We start from the raw sequence: 19,309 nt of genomic DNA, 5'->3' as shown, positions 1-19,309 counted from the left end.
GCTGCGCCAACTAGCGGTGGGGTATCTGAAGCTGGCTCGTAACCCGAATTTTAGCTCACAACTCAAAGCAAAAAATCAGCCAAGAGACGGCTAGTATCTCGAAAAACTCGTTAGTTGGGACACTCGTAAGTCAAGGCCCCACTGTATTTTCAAAAAACAAATAATATGAAATATCCAAAAAGGTGAATATTCCATGGATTATTTTGGATGACAACAATTCTAATTTAAATTGCTGGTGTTTGGGTGATAACATTTCTTTTGTAAAGTTTATAGTTTTAATACAAACTGTACATGTATGTTTTATATACTCATACACTTTTTTTAGTTAAAAAAGGAATTGTAGAGAGTCAACAAAATAAAAAATATATTAGAAAATAAAAGCTCTTATTTGATCATTTATTCTTAGATTATTTTGAGTTTTCTTTGTACCTATTCATGTTATTTGTGAATAACCACATTTTATTTCTCTTTTCCACTGTCTTCCTCATTACTTCTTTATCTTGTATGAGTACACTACTAGCTTGGACCTCCAGTACAGTGCTAACCAGAAATGGCCATGCTTGTCTTGTTCTCAATATCGAAGGAATGTATTCCGTGTTTCCTTATTTAAGAATAATGTTTTTGGTAGGGTTTTGCTATAGATTCTTAATCAAGTTAAAGAAATTCTTTTCTGGCCCTAGCCGGTTTGGCTCAGTGGATAGAGCCTCAGCCTGAGGACTGAAGGGTCCCTGGTTTGATTCTGGTGAAGGGCACATGCCCGCCCAGGTTGCAGGCTCAATCTCCAGTAGGGGGCGTGCAGGAGGCAGCGATCAGTGATTCTCTCTTATCATTGATGTTTCTCTCTCTCCCCCTCTCCCTTCCTCTCTGAAATAAATAAAAATATTTTTTTAAAAAATTCTTTTCTGTTTCCTGATGCTAAGGGTTTTTGGTTATTTTTGTTGTTTTTCTAAATCATAAGTGTATGAGTTCAGTTGTAATAGTTCCTTTTGTAGCTGTTGATAATCAAGTTTTTTTTTAATTTGTTAATGTGTTGAATTATATTGATTTTCTAATCTTCAATCAACCTTTTATTCCTGATATAAAGGTGCTATTTATATGTTGTTTGATTTGTTTATTTAGAATTTTTGCATTATATTCATGAATCATTGGCTTATAATTTCCTTACACATATTGAAATGTTCAGATTTTCTAACTCATGATATTCTAACTCATGAAAGAAGTTTGCAGTATGTTTCCTCTTTTCTGTTCTCTGGAAGAATTTATGTGATATTAGAACATTCTTTGTTTACTAGAATTCACTGATGCAACCATCTGAATCTAGAATTTTCTGTGAATATATCTATATATAACCACTGGTTCATTTTTTTTAACAATCAAAGGCTGCTTAAGGCTATTTTTTTCTTGAGCTACTTTTGATTGATTACATTTTTCTAAGAATTAGTCCATTTCATCTAAGTTACCAAATATATGGGTATAAAGTTACATATTTTTTAGTTTCTCTGAGCGATATATCATCATTTTTCTCTAGAGGTCTTTTTTATATTTTGCTAAATTTATCTTTAGTATTTTATGTTTTTTAAGCTATTGTAAATGGTATAAATTTTTTAACTTTAGTATTAGTTGATAGTATATAGAAATACAAATGATTTCTGTATATTGACCTTGTGTAGAGTCTTAGGTTTTATGTCTCTATATAAAAATCAGTTTGGTTTCTTCTTTCCAATCGACATGCTTTTTGTTTCTTTTTCTTGCTTTGTTGCACTGGTTAAGAACTCCAGTATAGTGCTGAGTAGACATTGTGAGTGCATATCCTCATCTGACACCAATCTTAGGGGTGATCCTAAGCATTCGGTCTTTTACGATTGCTAGGATGTAAAGCTGTTCTTTTGTTTACAGATGCCTTTTATCAGTTTGGGAAGTTTTCTTTTATTCTTGGTGTGCTGAGGATTTAATTAGAATCCTCAGGGGTGTAAAGTTCTGTCAAATGCTTTTCCCACATCTGTTGGGATGATTAATTTGTTTTCTCCTTTATTCTGTTAAAATGATGAATTACATTGATTTTTGCATGTTAAATCAAATTTGTATTTTTGGAACAAACCTCACTTGGTCATGATCAATTATCCTTTTAAAATATTGTTATATTTGATTTGCTAAGATTTTGTTAACGATTTTATATCTTATGTTCATGGAGATATTGGCTTATAATTTTATTTAAATATCCTTGTTTGATTTTGGTGTCAGATGTTTATTCTGGCTTCATAAAAAGGAGTTGGGAAGACTCCTTTCTCTTTTTTCTGGAAGAGTTTGTGTACCACTAGTGTTATTGTTTACTTGTGTGTTCAATCGACTTTACAAGTGAAGTCATTTGGGTCTGGAGTTAATTAATAGGAAGTTTATAAATTGTGCATTCAGTTTCCTTAATGAAAATAGGGTATATTAGCTAGGGCTAGCATAACAAAATACTACAGATAGGGTGGCTTAGGCAAAGGAAATTTAATTTCTCACAGTTCTGGAGGCCAGAAGCATGAGACCAAGGTGTCAGTAGAATTGGTTTCTTCTAGGCCTCTCTCCTTGGCTAGCAGGTGGTTGGTTGCCTTCTCTCTGTCTTTATGTGATTGTTCCCGCCTCTGTGTGTGTGTGTTCTAATAAAGACTCTAGTCATGTTGGATTAGGCCCTGCCCTAATGGCCTCATTTTATCTTAATTACCTCTTTAAAGGTCCTGTCTCATTCTAATCAGTCACATTTTGAGGTGTTAGGTGTTAGGGATTAGGGATTGGGAGTTAGGTCTTCAACACATGAATTTGGGTGGGGGCATAATTCAGCATGTAACAAAGCCTTATTCAGATTTGTGTGTAAGTTTGATAAATTGTGTCAAGGAGTCTATTTGGGGGATGTAATGTACAGCATGGTGACTGTAGCTAATAAAACTGTAGCGTATATTTGAAAGTTGCTAAGAGAGATCTTAAAAGTTCCCATCATAAGAAAAAAATTTGTATAACTGCGTGGTGATGGATGTTAACTAGACTTACTGTGGTGATCATTTCACAATATATACAAACAGCAAATTATGTTGTATACCTGAAGCTAATATGTTATATATCAATTATACCTCAATTAAAACTACATTTTGACCTCAAAAAAAGGAATCTACTTAATCTGTCAAATTTATTGGCATAGAGCATTCATAATAGTTATTAGTATTTTAATGTCTGAAGGATCTATAGCAGTGGTTCTCAATCTTCCTAATGCCGCGACCCTTTAATACAGTTCCTCATGTAGTGGTGACCCCCAATTTCATTGTTACAAATGGAACATAATTAAAGTATAGTGATTAATCACAAAAACAATATGTAATTATATATGTGTTTTCCAATGGTCTTAGGCGACCCCTGTGAAAGGATTGTTCAACCCCCAAAGGGGTCGCGACCCACAGGTTGAGAACCGCTGATCTATAGTGATGTTCCTGCTTTCATTCCTGATATTGATAATTTATCTCTCTCTAAATATAGGTTTTATTAGCAGTTGGCCGTGAGCCCTCTACAAGGAAAATAGGCTTGGAGAAGATTGGTGTCAAAATCAGTGAGAAGTATGTACCTGTGGGATCATTGCACTATTGATGCATAAAGCAAAATGTTTCTACAGATCACCTCTTAAAATTCTCTTTTAATTACTAAGTTGCAACATTTTTAAATGGTTTAATGTTATTTTATAGTAAATACTGTCCCAGCTCTATTATCAATTTTTTTCATTAATCAGTAACTCTTTATTGTGTGCCTTAAAGAGTTCATGCATGATTTTAAAAAATAAAATTAAAACAATTATTTTTTCACCTACTATCTGAATTAAAGTAAATTTTATATCCTTGGTCAGGCAAGGAGAAAAATTTCAAAGCTCTGCGTGAAATTCTGGGGGAAATCTGGGAATATCCTCGACATCCAAAAAATGAGCATAGTTTCATCAATCAGCAAGGTGTTTTCTTTAGGAACTACTGATACCTTTGTTATTATAAGTCGTTGGTCTTACAGACAGGTGATGACTGAGGTGCATGAGTTCTGAGAGAGAGAGAGAGGTCTTTTCTTTATGTACTTAGTTCTCTTGGAATAGTGCTAGTCATCCAGCAGTATAGAGATAGTCATATATATATTTACTTTCGAAATCGAATAGGAGTGGCAAAATCCTAGTCAACGACATAGAACAGACCAACGTGCCCCATGTTTATGCTGTCGGAGATGTCCTGGAAGGTAAACTTGAGCTCACTCCCGTCGCTATACAGGCAGGCAAGCTGTTGGCTCGAAGACTTTTTGGGGGTCATTCAGAAAAGGTACGTTTCTTATTGTTTTTGAGATAATATCTAAATAAAAATGTTGACTTAAAAAATCAGTACAAATAAAACTTGTGTGCTTGTTTTGTAAGTAAAGGGTTCCTCACAAATCATTTGCAGTTGACTTATTATTTACTAATGGTTTTCAAAAATATTTTTTAAATATCTGTATGTGCAAGATGTTGTGCTGGGTGATATACAAAGGATTGTATGGTTCCAGTACCAAGGGCTTATAGGTAGGTGGAGGTCCTGAGTAAGAAGAGAGAGGAGCAGTTAATTCTGACTGAAGAGATCTAAAGAGGCCTCCCAGGTGGATGGTTGCACTGTCACAGAGTAGGAGGGACACTCAGAGTGGATTGGGATGCTGGCCCTGGCTTCATTGCCTGCTTAGTGTGTGAACCTGGTCAAGTCGTTTCACTTCTCTTCACCTCAGTTTCACCATCTGCAAAGCTGATGGTTTGAATTAGGTGATTACTACAGTTTCCTCCACCTTTCACAGTCTTATTTTTTCTAAATTAAATCTTTATTGTTCAGATTACAGTTGTGGCTCTTTTTTTCCCCCCATAACTCCCCTCCACCCGGTTCCCACCCTACCCTCTGCCCTTACCCACCCCCCCCCACTGTCCTCATCCATAGGTGTGCGATTTTTGTCCAGTCTCTTCCTGCACCCCCCACATCCCTTTCCCCCTGAGAATTGTCAGTCCACTCCCTTTCTATGCCCCTGATTCTATTATATTCACCAGTTTATTCTGTTCATCAGATTTTTTATTCACTTGATTTTTAGATTCACTTGTTGATAGATATGTACTTATTGTTCATAATTTTTATCTTTACCTTTTTCTTCTTCTTCCTCTTCTTAAAGAATACCTTTCAGCATTTCATGTAATACTGGTTTGATGGTGATGAATTCCTTTAGCTTTTTCTTATCTGTGAAGCTCTTTATCTGACCTTCAATTCTGAATGATAGCTTTGCTGGGTAAAGTAATCTTGTTTGTAGGTTCTTGCTATTCATCACTTTGAATATTTCTTGCCACTCCCTTCTGGCCTGCATAGTTTCTGTTGAGAAATCAGCTGACAATCTTATGGGTACTCCCTTGTAGGTAACTAACTGTTTTTCTCTTGCTGCTTTTAAGATTCTCTCTTTGTCTTTTGCTCTTGGCATTTTAATTATGATGTGTCTTGGTGTGGTCCTATTTGGATTCCTTTTGTTTGGGGTTCTCTGCGCTTCCTGGACTTGTAAGTCTAATTCTTGAACCAGGTAGGGGAAGTTTTCTGTCATCATTTCTTCAATTAGGTTTTCAATATCTTGCTCTCTCTCTTCTTCTGGCACCCCTATAATTTGGATGTTGGTTCACTTGAAGTTGTCCCAGAGGCTCCTTACACTATCTTCATATTTTTGGATTCTTTTTTCTTTTTGCTTTTCCAGTTGGGTGTTTTTCACTTCTTCATATTTCAAATCTTTGACTTGATTCTTGCAATCCTCTGGTCTGCTGTTGGGAGTCTGTATAATATTCTTTATTTCAGTCAGTGTATGCTTAATTTCTATTTGGTCCTTTTTCATATCCTCGAGGGTCTCACTAGATTTATTGAGGGTCTCACTAAATTTATCAGCGGTTTCTAGAAAATTCTTGAAAAACCTTATAACGGAGGTTTTGAACTCTATATCCAGTAGTTTGCTTTCCTCCATTTCTGTAATTTGTCACCTTATCTTTGTCTCCGAATTTTGGCTGCTTCCCTGTGTTGATAGGGTGGCTTTCTGTGCTAGGTGTCCTATAGGGCCCAGTGCTCAGCCTCCCCAATTACCTGAGATGGACACTCTTCGTGCACCCCTTTGTGGGCTGTGCACAGTCTTGTGGTAGTTAAGACTTGATTGTAGTTGGTATCACTGGGAGGAATTGACCTCCAGGCCACTTGGCTGTAAGAATCAGCTGTGTCTATGGTGGGAGAACTTCTGTGCTGGAGACACCCTTATGGGGCAAGACTTGCTTCAGTGGGGCTTTGGTGCTCACTGAGTCTGCCCCCTGAGTGTGTCACTTATGGATCTGAGGAGCTGTAATGTGGATGGTCCCACTCTGACCACTGGGTACACTGGAACTTGGATCTCTAAGGAGGTGCTAATTTAGCCTCTGCCTGAGGCTACCCAGCAGGAACTAAGGAGAGATCTACAGATTCCTCTTCTTTGTTTGGGATTTGGAGGTGCCCAGATGAGGCCCAGCTGTGAAGCAATGCACGCTGCTGTGTGGCCTTGGGCCTTCTTTTGGATGTTCTGGGTCTCTCTGACCCAGCTGCAGTTTGTTAGGTAATTTTCAGATTGCAAAGGGCCAGGCCTTTCATATGCAAAAGCCTCTGCCCACAGCTTGGGTGGGGCGGGGTCTCAGGGAATCAACAGGGCGGAGCAGACGGCTATGGCTGATCCTCAGTCCTGCCCTAAGAGGCCCCAGGTCTCAGTGTCCCGTGGTAATCACTGCAAGCACCTCTGAGAGAAAGCCGCCCTCGAGTTCTGCCCGATGCCAGACAGTCCAGTTTCTCCCCGTATGAGTCTGGGTCCCCAGAGACTCTCCCGGAACTGGATTTCAGAGCAGTCAGGAGCTTGTGTCTCCCTCCCAATTGAAAAAGACAACCGTGTCCTCAGTTGCCAGCCCTTTCCACATGCGCCTCTATACCTCTGCACTTTACTTCCGCACCTCCTCTGAGTCTTAGTGTGCTTTTCTCTTTCCTTCTAGTTGTAGAATTTCCACTCAGCCAGCCTTCCTATGGTTCTGGATGATGTCCGTTTTGTCTTTTAGTTGTATTTTTGAAGTGGTTGTGCGAGGCAGCAATTTCAGGTGTTTACCTATGCCACCATCTTAGTTTCTCTCCTCACTTAAATTTTCCCTTTCATAGTCTTTGATCAAATATTTGGGATGGGCTTTAAGGATGAGCAATTTATTTATTTATTTATTTATTTGTTTGTTTGTTTGTTTGTTTGTTTATTTATAATACATTTTTATTGATTTCAGAGAGGAATGGAGAAGGGAGAGAGAGATAGACACATCAATGATGAGAGAATCATTGATCGGCTGCCTCCTGCACACCCCCTACTGGGGATCAAGCCCGCAACCCCGGCATGTGGGAATCGAACCCGGAACCCTTCAGGCCACAGGCCGATGCTCTATCCACTGAACCAAGCCAGCTAGGGCTAGTGTGAGCAATTTAAAATTGAGGAAGCAAAGGGCTCTTGTGGTAAGTAGAAAAGCCCAGAGCTCTGCAATGCTTGGTTTTTTCTAGGACTATGAGCAGTTTCTCAGGAGTTCCCAGCTGGGGTGGGTCATGCTCTGCTCCATCAGGAGCACTGTGGATGTGCGGAGCTGTTGGTGGATGAAGAATGAATGGGGAAGTGGTATTACTGGGCGTTAGGAATGCTAACCATTCTGTCACTCATGTAGGCAGAGCGATTGGTGATAGAGGAGTACAGTTGGAAATGAGGCTGGAAAATTGATTTGGTGCCAGAACATCAGAACTTTGTGATGCCACAGTAAAGAATCAGTAGAGCCGCCCTAGCTGGTTTGGCTCAGTGGATAGAGCGTCGGCCTGCGAACTGAAAGGTCCCAGGTTCGATTCCGGGCAAGGGCACATGCTCAGCTTGTGGGCTCGATCCCCAGTGGGGAACTTGCAGGAGGCAGCCGATCCATGATTCTCTCTCATCATGGATGTTTCTATCTCTCTCTCCCTCTTCCTTCCTCTCTGAAATCAATAAAAATATATTAAAAAAAAAAAAAAGAATCAGGGCCTTCTGTAGGCAGTGGCAGCTGTTGAAGATCTTAATTTTATTTATCCCCAACTTTTCACTTAGTAAGATGTCAAACCACAGAAAGAATAGTAACGGTCACCCATATTACCCTTTCATTTAGATTTTCCAGTTATTAATGTTTTGCCATTTTTGTTCTCTCCTTTTCTGAAGATGTGTGTGTGTGTGTGTGTGTGTGTGTGTGTACACACACAATGCATGTACATTTTTTTTCTGCTGAGCTATTTGAAATAAGTGGCAGATATCAGTGATGTTTTGCTTCTAAATACTTCAGGATGTACAACAAGAATATTCACTTCCATAACCACAATTTCATTTCTGTAGCTGAGAATTCAACAATGCACTAATATTCACCTTTCCTCAGTTGTCCATTGGTATGTGTGCATGTGTCTTGATTCACACAGTACAGGGCTCTTCTGAGTCCTAAGTCTCTTTTAATCTGCTCCAGCCCTCTGCCTTGATTTACCTGTTTTGTTTGCTTGCTTTACTTTTCATGACTTTGACTTTTGATGAATCCAGGCTATTTTTCTTGTAGAATGTCTCATATTCTGAATTTCTCTGATTGGTTTTGCATGATTAGGTTAAGTTGGAAAGTTTGTTCTTCTTAAGGGATGCTGTGTGCTGCTTATTTTATCACCTCAGGTGCCTTGTAAGGTCGTAAAGGAAGACCTTATACATATGTGGGGACATGGCACTGCTGGCACTAATGGGTGGGGCCAGAAATGCTAAATGTACAAAGAAGTGCTATTGCATTTCAAGATGTATGGAAGCAGAGTAATTGCCTTTTGCTTTCAGAAGTTAATCATGGTGCCTGTGGGGTAGAGATGAGAAGACAGGTGTGTGTGTGTGTGTGTGTGTGTGTGTGTGTGTGTGTGTATGTAAAGAGAGAGAAGTTAAAGGTACAGGACTAAAAGGAAGGCTACAGATAGGGTAAGAGGAAGTCCAGCTCAAGTGGAGGAGGTAGTATAAGATGTGGAGAAAGTGTTTCAGATGAAAGGGAGGAAAGTTGAGGAATTACCTGTTGCTTTTTCTCAATTGATATGAAACAGGAGACTGAGGCATCTGTTGAGGATGAGACTTCCACTGTAAGCCATGGGATGTGGGATCAGCTGCTGGTCAATAAATGGATTGATGAGCATTTGATGGCCTAAGAGAAGTCAGAAAACCAGGCAGTCCACATGGTTATGTGATTTTCTCTAGCCATGTTGGAAAAAAGAACACAAATGCTTCATGTTTCACAGGTTAGCAAACATAAAATGGGACGAGAACATATTTTAAGCTAAAGACTCTAGGCTGATGTATATTGTACACAAATCACCTCATTGAAGCAAGTGTACCTGGTGGTGTTATGATGTGTTTTTCTTTTTGGGTAAAATAGAAGTCACTCAAACTAGGCAAATTGGGGGAGTTTCTTATAAGTTGATGATGAGTAAGTCAAATCGCACAGTGACTTATAACAAGGATTGTGCTAGTGCAGGGCCTCACTGCAGTTGGAGCAGGGCTGAGTATGGGTGTCACAGCTGCTCTGGGGCCCTAGTAATATGAAGGGGCGCTTCACAGGGTGCCCTTCTGTAGTCTCACTTGGCCACAACTCTTTTTTTTTTTTTCTGTCAAACTACCACCTGGAGGATACTCTCTTTGCTCCTAGTCATTTTCCTGCAAAATAAACCATTTGATGCAGTTCGCCTTTTTTTTGCATAGGTTTCTGGCCAGCTTATGGATTACCTTTCTTTGGAGTTATATTTCACCCCGACCTAATAAACTGTAACTTGTTGGCTGGGGTTTGGTTGACATGTCGTGCTCTGGGCAGTGTCACCCCTTGAGGACTATGGATGGGCAGGCGCAGAGAGGTTCATCCTGGTTATACCCTCCTTCCTTTCTCTGTTCTTGCACACTATTTTCTCGCCACACACAGTCTTAATGATGCTTCTGCCAATGTGTTCTAAATCTCCTCCACATAGTCACAAACACACTGTCGTCTCCAGGCAGGGATGCCACTTACACTCGCGTCCGTTTTCCCACGGACAGATGCCTAAAGCTGCTGGAAGACTGTATGTGGGGTTCATGGCCTGCACTCTTCTTGTGCTGTCCACTTGTGCTGTGTCTTGGTCAGAGAAGGGCTGGGAGGGGCGCCATTGTAACCATGGGACTCGTGCAACCCTGGCCCCTAAGTACACACGTGCCATCTCCACTTGGTGGTCCGGGGTGTTCACTCGGTCCCACACTACTGAGCAGCTTTTTTGCACATCATGTCAGTGACGCCATTAAATGAAATGGCAAGGGTGGTCTGAGCTTCAGGTCAAAGAGTGTCATTCTCTGTCACCTGGTAGAGATGCTCCAGAATTGTGGGGGATGGAATGAAAACATTGTAGAAAATGTCTGGAGGGGCAACAAAGTGCACTGTCTTCTCCTCTACTGTGGTTTTCAGACCAGAAGTCTGAGGTTGGGGCCCTGGGAGAGCCAGTCCTGTTCATTGATCACTGGCCAGCTTGTGGTCTCTGCCCTGTAGTCAGGGATCACCCATCTCCTTTAGGGTAACTTAGAATTCCTGATATGGTGATGTGTCAGAACCAGTGACATTGAACTGCACTTACTTAGTTTCCTTTTATAAATGTATGTGATAGAGATTTTTGTTATTTAAAAAAAGTGTCACAAAATAAGAGCGTGTAATTTGTTTATCTTTCAGTGCAATTATATTAATGTTCCAACTACGGTGTTTACTCCTCTGGAATACGGCTGCTGTGGATTATCTGAAGAGAAAGCTATTGAAATACATAAAAAAGAGAATCTAGAAGTAAGATTATGTTTTGTTTACTTTTTAAGAATCTCTCTTTTAATCAACTGTCTTCTCAGTCACTTTATTTTGTCATTTTGCAAGTGATTATAATGGCTATACTATAGGAAACCAGCCTATTTTAGAAAAATTAAAAATTAAATAATTTAAACCCTATCTCTCTTGCAAACTAATAATACGGTTGGGGAAAGAGAGATGTATACTGTACGCATTAGGACTTTTGAATTACAGGTAACAAATATCTACTTGAGTAAGCTTACACAAGGAAGCATAAGTTATTATGAGATTTTTTGGGGAATGTATCAAGGCCTTAGGAAGGGCTAAGAACCAGGAATTGCAAGACCGTCTCACCTCTTTCTTTTACTTGCTTGGGGTTTATGTGTATGTTTGTGTGTGTGCATGTAGTTCATTCCTGTCTTCCTGCAGATAGACTTTATTTGCTCCTAGAATGCACATAGCAGCCAAACTATAGCCATTCTTTTGCTCCCAAGTTTATCTGATAATTCTGGACATAAGAGGAACTGATCAACTCACTGTTTCTCAGTCTTAATTCAAAATTGGTCCGAGTCGGGTCTGCCATCCAACCACTTCCATTTGGTATGATGGTAGCCAGACTCATGGAGTGTAAACATGGCTCTTGGAACCTACACTACCAGTGGGCTCTAGGTGGGAAAGATGGGCAGTTCCCAAGGTTTTCGTGGGCTGTGGGCCATTTAGACTCTGACAAAGATGTCCTCCATACATTTATTTCCACCTCTCCTTCACCACTGCTTCATTTACACACAACAACCTTATAAATATTTTTCTACATTTTGGTGGGTGGCTTGAGTATCTTTTTTCTGCACACTCTCCCAACATAGGAAGTATAGAGAGGAAAAAGAAAAGAGTTGGAGGATTATTACTACTTGAGGTTTTAAGCAAAAGAGTGTTGAAATTTCAGTTCTCTCCCTTAAAGACATTTTAATTTATTACTGGGAATTTCCTTAAACTATAGCACTGATATTTCCTAGTTAAATGGCCTAATGGCTTACTGAAACTCTTACTTACACTTCTGGTGTTGGGAAATGTCTGATTAAAACTTTATATTGTTGTATCTTAGGGAATAGGGAGGCCCAAGGAAAGGGAGAGAGATGGGAGAACACCAGTTTGGTGGAGCAGTAAGAACACACACATTTATCAGTTAACTTTGCCATCTTACATGGGTATGGTTCATGGCGCTCCAAAACAATTATAATAGTAACTTTAGAGATCACTGTTTACACACACATCACCCTAACAAACATAATAATAATGAAAAAGTTTGATATATTGCGAGAAATACCAAAATGTAACATAGAGACAAAAAGCAAATGCTATTGGAAAAATGGCACTGATAGACTTGTACTACCCAGGGTTGCCACAAACCTTCAAGTAAAATCATGCAATATCCGCGAGCACAACGAAGGGAAGCACAATAACACCAGGTATGCCTGTGCAGTTGACAAAATCATCTCGCTGCTGTTTCCCAGCATCACAAGAGAGTATCTTACCTCTTATTGCTAGCCCAGGGAAAGATCAAAATTCAAATTTTGAAGTACTGTTTCTACTGAAAGCATATTACTTATACACCATTGTAAAGTCAGGAAATCGTAAGTTGAACCATTGTAAGTCGGGGACCATCTGTAGTTTAGAATCCTTTTTTTTTTTTTTTTTTAATCCTGGTACCAAACATTAATCCATTGCTTTCTATATGGGTAGATTAGGAGGAACAATTCTGGGAAAATGTATAGCTTCCCCAAGCAGGATGGAGGTCACATTGTGTTTTGCTCTGGGTCTTAGATGATTGAGCCAGATTGAGAAGCCTGAGCAGTGTATTTGGGGTGCTAGCGTAAGGGCTTTCAAGTAGCATAGGTAATGTTCTTAATATCTTTTAATGGGGTTGAATTGTTTCTGCTCTTCCTACATTTGGTTTGACAATGAACCTTGTAAGAAGGTTGTAAACTTGTCAAAGACAGGATCTAAGTCTTTATTTATCTTTTCAGTCCACACACAGCCTAGTGCATTGCCTTGGATGGCAGTACTCTATGAATGTTTGAGAATTGATTTAGTTAATAGATTTTTTGGACTAACAGTAGAGCAAAACAAAGATCAACACACTTGTGCAGCTGGCATTTTAGGAGCTCTGGCCTAGGTACTCCAATCAGCTATATAAAGTTGGGATCATAGAACTCTAAATTTTTGAAAGCTGTTATAGAGATTATTATCTATAATAATAAAAGGGTAATATGCTAATTAGACTGGATGTCCTTCGGGATGAAGCTGGGGCCGATGGAAGCCTGGGTCCCAGGTGCCAGAGGGAAGCTGGTGCCTGCAGCCGGGGGAAGGAAGGCCTACTCTTACATGAATTTCGTGCATCTGGCCTCTAGTGTTTATATAATTGAAGAGCATATCAAGGAGTGATTTTTATATATGCTAATCTTAGCCTCTTTCTCTCTCTTTTTTGTCTTCTAGGTATATCATACTTTGTTCTGGCCCCTTGAATGGACAGTAGCTGGCAGAGACAACAATACTTGTTATGCAAAGATAATTTGCAATAAAGTCGATAATGTGCGTAATGTGATTGGAAGCTGAAATGCTGTAATTTTAAAATGTAGCTTTTATTCTAGTATGTGGGTTTTTACCATCTCTTTAAAGGTAGTTTTCAGGGAAAGGCATAAATCCTTCAAATTATTACCCAGTTAATGTGTTTGCACTGGTTGAACAAGTGACAGATTGTGATTGAGGCTTACCAATACCTTCTCAAAATAATCATTGAAAGTTGGCTCTTTCTGACCTAACTGAGCAGTTTAGAACCAGATCATCTGTGAAAATTTTGATCATCAGCTAAGAAAATGTAAGGTATATGTTTGTGTGCATTTTGTAAAGTGAATGTGTGTCACAAAGCCTTTATAAGGAGATGCTTACACAAAGTGAAAACTCTAGTTAATTAATTCCTAATGAAGCAGTTCATTAAAGAAGAATCAGTGGAGTGGAGAGCCAGTTGTTGCAGCCTTCTCTGCCTTCCCTGTTATTGAGGTGAATGTGAAACTGACAACAGATGCCTGATTATCGGAGTTTAAAGCACAGTTTATTTAGGACTGGTTGTATAAAGAACACTGAGGGTAGAAAGCAGCATTAGCACTTGGTTCCTCCCTTTTTAAGAATTTATAATTTACCTGGAGAGATCAAACACAAAATTAGATGCATGTGAACAGCAATAGCTGACATAAAGTTTACAGAGTAATCTGAGGTTGCTGTCATGAAGTTGTGGGTGCATTTCCAAAGGGAGCAGGCAGAGACTATGCACTGAGGCCCCCTACGGTGAGCAGGAATGGGGTTCAATTATTTCTGACCTCTTGACAGAGTTTTTGACTGTGGCTGTCGGGCCTGAGGCAGAATTTCCAGGTCTGTTTACCCCTCTTTTTGACCCCCATCTCTGTCCTTTGCCACTCCTCTGCTCTCCTTCAGCTGTGCCCACGATCCCTGTTTGCCCCCCTCCCACACACGTGCTCACTGTCGTCAGGAGAGCATGTTAATTTCTTTTACTACTGTCCATATTTCTGTTTCTAGAGGACCATCCTACTATGAATTTTACTATAGCTATGTGGTAAAAATTGGGAATTAGGTTTTCACTCTCACAGAATCTGCCTTCATTTTCATTTTTAAATGGTGGTGGTGGGTCATCAGATGTTTTTACTCTGTCTGGCTGCCTGTCTTTTCCCAGTTTTCTGTGTGTACAATGCACCACCTCAGAGATTCCAATTCAGTCTTCTGTGAGGCCCCTGGGAACTCCACTTTTCACCCAGATCCCCTGTGGCCTGTGACTGTCCTTCTAGAAACACTGCTCCTGGAGCTCTCCATTTCAGCACCACCAGTAGATGTGTATGAGTTGGCTGCTTTGAACTATTGTTCTTTCTCTAGAAGAATATGAGGAGGCAAGACTTTGTGCCAGCCTGAAGACCTCTGAAGCTCTTTCTTTCTCTTGTACACTTTTACTATTGAAGATCGAAACAAAGACTAGAGTCTGATGAAAAACATGGACAAAAGGGCATCCTAAATGCAGTGTACCTTGGAAATACACTGAATCTTTTTAAAAAAAATTTTTTTAATGAATTTTTTTTTTTAGAGAGAGAGATATCCTTTGGCTGCCTCCTGCACAGCCCCTTCCAGGGATCAAGCCTGCAACCCAGGCATGTGCCCTGACTGGGCATCGAACTGGAATGATGCCCAAACAACGGAGCCACGCTTGCCAGGGCTACACTGAATCTGCTTTCTGTCTCAGTGGTCTCATCACGCGTGCCTTGCAACTTATAACATGCAGTCTTGGGGAAAAGCCCCCATCCCCACTGCTCCTTGATCTTCCCTTAGTTATTTAAGGAGCCAGGCTACTTGCTTCCTGGACCGGGAATCTCTGCAATGCCAGTGAAACCTACTGCCTTAGAATGATTCCAGTGTTGGACTTTAATTCAGATTTGTATGTTGTTATTTAGCACTATCTCAGCATAATTCAGAAATTTCTACCATACATATTAATGAGCTCTTTCATGCAGAGGGTAAATTGCTCGTTTCTAGTAAATTGAGTGGAGATTACTCTGGATGTGCATTTACTGGCTCATTTAACAGATTGTTACAGTGGCTCAGTTTCATGGCAATGTTCTATGCTGAGTTCAACATTGGTTCTTTTTCTGTATAGATGCTGTTAGTTTGAACTATGACCTTGCAGGGATTAGGTTCCTATTCAGATCATTAACCTACTGGGCTTCCCTTTGTTTTGTTTTTCTATTAAAGAATCGGGTGATAGGATTTCATATTCTTGGACCAAATGCCGGTGAGGTTACCCAAGGATTTGCAGCTGCAATGAAATGTGGGCTCACGAAACAGCTACTTGATGGCACTATTGGAATTCACCCCACATGTGGTGAGGTACAGAAACGGGAGGTTTTTTTAAGTTGACTTCAGTTGTTGCAGTTTGAAAACTATTATGAAGCACATTGTCAGAAAGTTTTTGTATTACTAACTACTTTGCATATTTTAAGGAGAATAGATATATTCAGAATGTGTTTTCATAAAGCAGTACTGAAATGTTGTTGGCTAAACACAAATTTGTTTTCTTCCTTTCAAACAGGTATTCACCACTCTGGAGATAACAAAGTCATCGGGACTGGACATCACCCAGAAAGGGTGCTGAGGCTAGGCCTGCTGCTATCTAGTCTCCCCGTCTATTCTCATTCCTTTCAAAGATAAGAATGCTCTCAGACCCAGCGAATCTGTGACCGGGACACCTGCTCTGTTACAGGGCCCAGTGCAGGGCTTTCTTCACAGCACATAGATGAGAATATAGACAAGGAGACAGGCAGCAGCAGGCATCTGCTCAGTGGTCTCAGCTGACGGGAGAGGCAGTTGCACTGCTTCCATGACGTCTTAGCTCGGAACTCATGTGAAGTGAGCTAAGACCAATACTCTTCCAAGTCAGAACTGAGCTTTCTTCTCAAAGACCTTTTAATGACATAACTAATCTAAGTCAACCTTTCTGGTTGAAAGTTTTTATCTTTTTACTTTGTTGTTTCTAAGAAAATATTTTTTCAGTTATGAAACTATAAAATGGTGATCTTCCATCGTGTGGGCGTGGAATTCTCACGGGGTCACTGGTGAGTGGTGTCTGCGGAAGTGCCCTCAGGTAGCTGGCTGCTTCCCCCCCCCTGGTTCCCTGATGGTAACCACCTGGGAGCCATTCTTCCCTTAGTGTCTCTAGACCGAGCAGAGTATCTCATGACAGAGAGAGAGGCTTGTGATTCTTTTTCATGTTGATCTTAAGAGAAATATTAAAAAGTTTCACTGTATTATTTGAACTTTATTTAAAGCTTTAAAATGATTCCATCTACAATCTGTTTAATTATAGTCAAGTTCAGTAAATGGCCAGGTGATATGAGACGATTCCATTTGAATGTATAGATCTGTCAGCATCTGGAAGGCCCTTGCAGTGGAAAGGCCTATCCAAGGTCCTTGAAAAATCTTGTTTTCTTGAGGAACATAGCACACAGCAGCCCAACTCAAGGCTCTTTTAGGTAACACTTGCCTTAAGATTGGATAATTCTATGGCCGGAATTTCTAAGAACATGTTTTAAGAGAAAAAATTGAAGCCAATAAACAATTAGGGAACTCATTCTGTAGACAGGACATTTTGCTACCCTCCCCAGAGGCAGAGAGTGGAGTGGGAATAAGGACCCAAGATAACTGACATAGATCCCATGACTGAGTTGCTTTTTCACTGGGTAGAGTAGAATGTAACTGTCAAAAAAGTGAGGCAGGGTGTAGTAATTGCCAGAACTGAGGTAGAAACAGCGTAGTGGGAAACAGGAAGATGTTATGAATTTTCACTGGATGTGAGGCAGAGGTGGGATCACTGAAGAGTTTACTGGAAGTAGCAATATTAGAACTGAATCCTGAGGGACGAATAGGATTTCAAATACATGGAGAAGGCTCTGAATGACACTTTCAATAAATTCAACTAAAATACTAGATAAAATCATTTTTTAAATGTTGTTCATGTATTTTAGAGCCACATGCACATAGACAGCCACGGGTTTCCAGAACCCCAACTGAAATGAAACCAGGAAGCATAGAAGTCTTGAGTTCTGCTTTGCATTGGGCGTAGGATAGTAAACTTAAAGCCCAGGCTTGCCCCAGGTGGACTTTCTAATAAGACCTCTGTGTAAAGCTGGGCTCCCAATGGGCTATAACCCCAGTGGGAGGGTGATTGAAATGCACTTTTCCTCACAGAAGGAAGCAGCAAAGAAATGTGCCTGTCTTCTCACTGGCATGGGTGGGAGAAAATATTCCACCCCAAGAGTCTCTAACCACTGTGCAGGTTACAGACCATTGGAAAGGCTAGTTATCTTCCCTAGTAAGGAGGAGAGAAGGCTTGGATATAAACCTCTGTAACTGGCTCCCATTCCCTTCTTCCATGCTACCTGCCCCCCCCCCCCCCCCCTTACTTTATCTCTTCTCATCCTTTATCTTTCCTCCTCTCCTGGAGTAAAGGTGGGCTCTATATAATGGAGAGAGATCCGTTTTTCCTGGAAGATACACCTTGTATGCACCTAATAACATAACAGATGCTTACAAATCTATCTACAAGGAAATGAACATCCTCCATTATAGTAGAGATTTTAACATACCTCACTAATTTATTAGATCAAACAAAAAATACCAGCAAAGATAATTTTGAATAGCACAATTTACAAACTCCGTTTAATGAACTTATGAAGAAGACTGTCTAACATGAATACTTATTCATTTCAAGTGCACATGGAATATTTATGAAATTTGCCATGTACTAGTAGCTCAAAAAATTTCAAAAAGACTGGTATCATATAGAGATTTTAGCCATGAGACTAACACTGAGAACCCAGAGACCTTAACATCCATACAGTATTATGGGAAGTGGAGTATGGAGGTATTGTGAGGTGAGTGAGAGGTTAATGGGAGATCAAGCTAGAAAGAGCCAGGGTAGAGCCAGGAACCAGTCACAAGAAGCAGGGAATTATGGGAAGATCCTAAACTTTGAAGAATAGTAGACTTGCGAATGCCTAACCCCACTACTTACTAGATGCGTGAAAAAATAAATTAACTTTTCCTATTCTTGATTTATTAAGTGTTGACTGTATTGGATGTTTCACAGAGTTATAACAATTGAGTACATTTATAAAGTTTTCAATATATAGCATATTGGTGTAGAGCAGGGGTCCTCAAACTTTTTAAACAGGGGGCCAGTTCACTGTCCCTCAGGCCGTTGGAGGGCCAGACTATAGTTTTAAAAAAAACTATGAACAAATTCCTATGCACACTGCACATATCTTATTTTGAAGTAAAAAAACAAAACGGGAACAAATACAATATTTGTATTTGCATGTGGCCCACGGGCTGTAGTTTGAGGACCCCTGGTGTAGAGTGTCTTAGCTTCCACAGTGATGAGCAGGGGCCTTATTTAAGGAAAGCTCTTATATACACACAACAGTGTATCCAATAGGTAAGAGACCCATTGACAAATCTGTGCTTTGGCAGCCTCTGAGTTGGGCTTAGATTGGATTCTCCAACTATGGGTAGTCACTTCCTTGTGTGATCCCCTCCTGTAATGGGCCAAGGCTGGTCTGTGTGACACGTAACATATGGCAGAAGAGGTTTGTCACTTCTAAGATTAGGTCATCAAGGACTGCAGCTTAAGTTTTGCTCACTCTCAAGCACTCTCTTGGATCGCTTGTTCTGGGAGAAGGCAGCTGCCATATCATGGAGGCCCAGATGCTGAAGAACTGAAGTCTCCCGCCAACAACAAGAAATTGAGGTCTGTCAGCATCCATGTGAATGAGCTCGGAAGTGAGTATTTCCCCA

General features: G+C 40.2%; 1 protein-coding gene across 3 annotated transcripts in view; it reads left to right on the top strand.

Annotated features, from left to right (window-relative positions):
* TXNRD3 (thioredoxin reductase 3) overlaps window positions 1-18,571 on the top strand; it is a 48,795-nt gene extending 30,224 nt beyond the window's left edge. For all 3 annotated transcript variants that reach the window (XM_070420739.1, XM_070420738.1, XM_070420737.1), the window contains 6 exons: window positions 3,511-3,587; window positions 4,166-4,322; window positions 10,796-10,903; window positions 13,394-13,489; window positions 15,710-15,844; window positions 16,047-18,571. In XM_070420739.1, the coding sequence (XP_070276840.1) occupies window positions 3,511-3,587; window positions 4,166-4,322; window positions 10,796-10,903; window positions 13,394-13,489; window positions 15,710-15,844; window positions 16,047-16,109 (636 nt within the window). In that variant the 3' untranslated portion in view covers window positions 16,110-18,571. The remainder of the gene's footprint in view (window positions 1-3,510; window positions 3,588-4,165; window positions 4,323-10,795; window positions 10,904-13,393; window positions 13,490-15,709; window positions 15,845-16,046) is intronic.
* The last annotated feature ends 738 nt before the right edge of the window (window positions 18,572-19,309 follow it).

This window comes from Myotis yumanensis, unplaced genomic scaffold (genome assembly GCF_028538775.1).
Source record: "Myotis yumanensis isolate MYYU_CA2020_CCGP unplaced genomic scaffold, mMyoYum1.0.hap1 SCAF_7, whole genome shotgun sequence".
Taxonomy (NCBI): domain Eukaryota; kingdom Metazoa; phylum Chordata; class Mammalia; order Chiroptera; family Vespertilionidae; genus Myotis; species Myotis yumanensis.
Note: the sequence above shows the minus strand (reverse complement) of the source record. Positions and strands in the feature narration are given on the sequence as shown.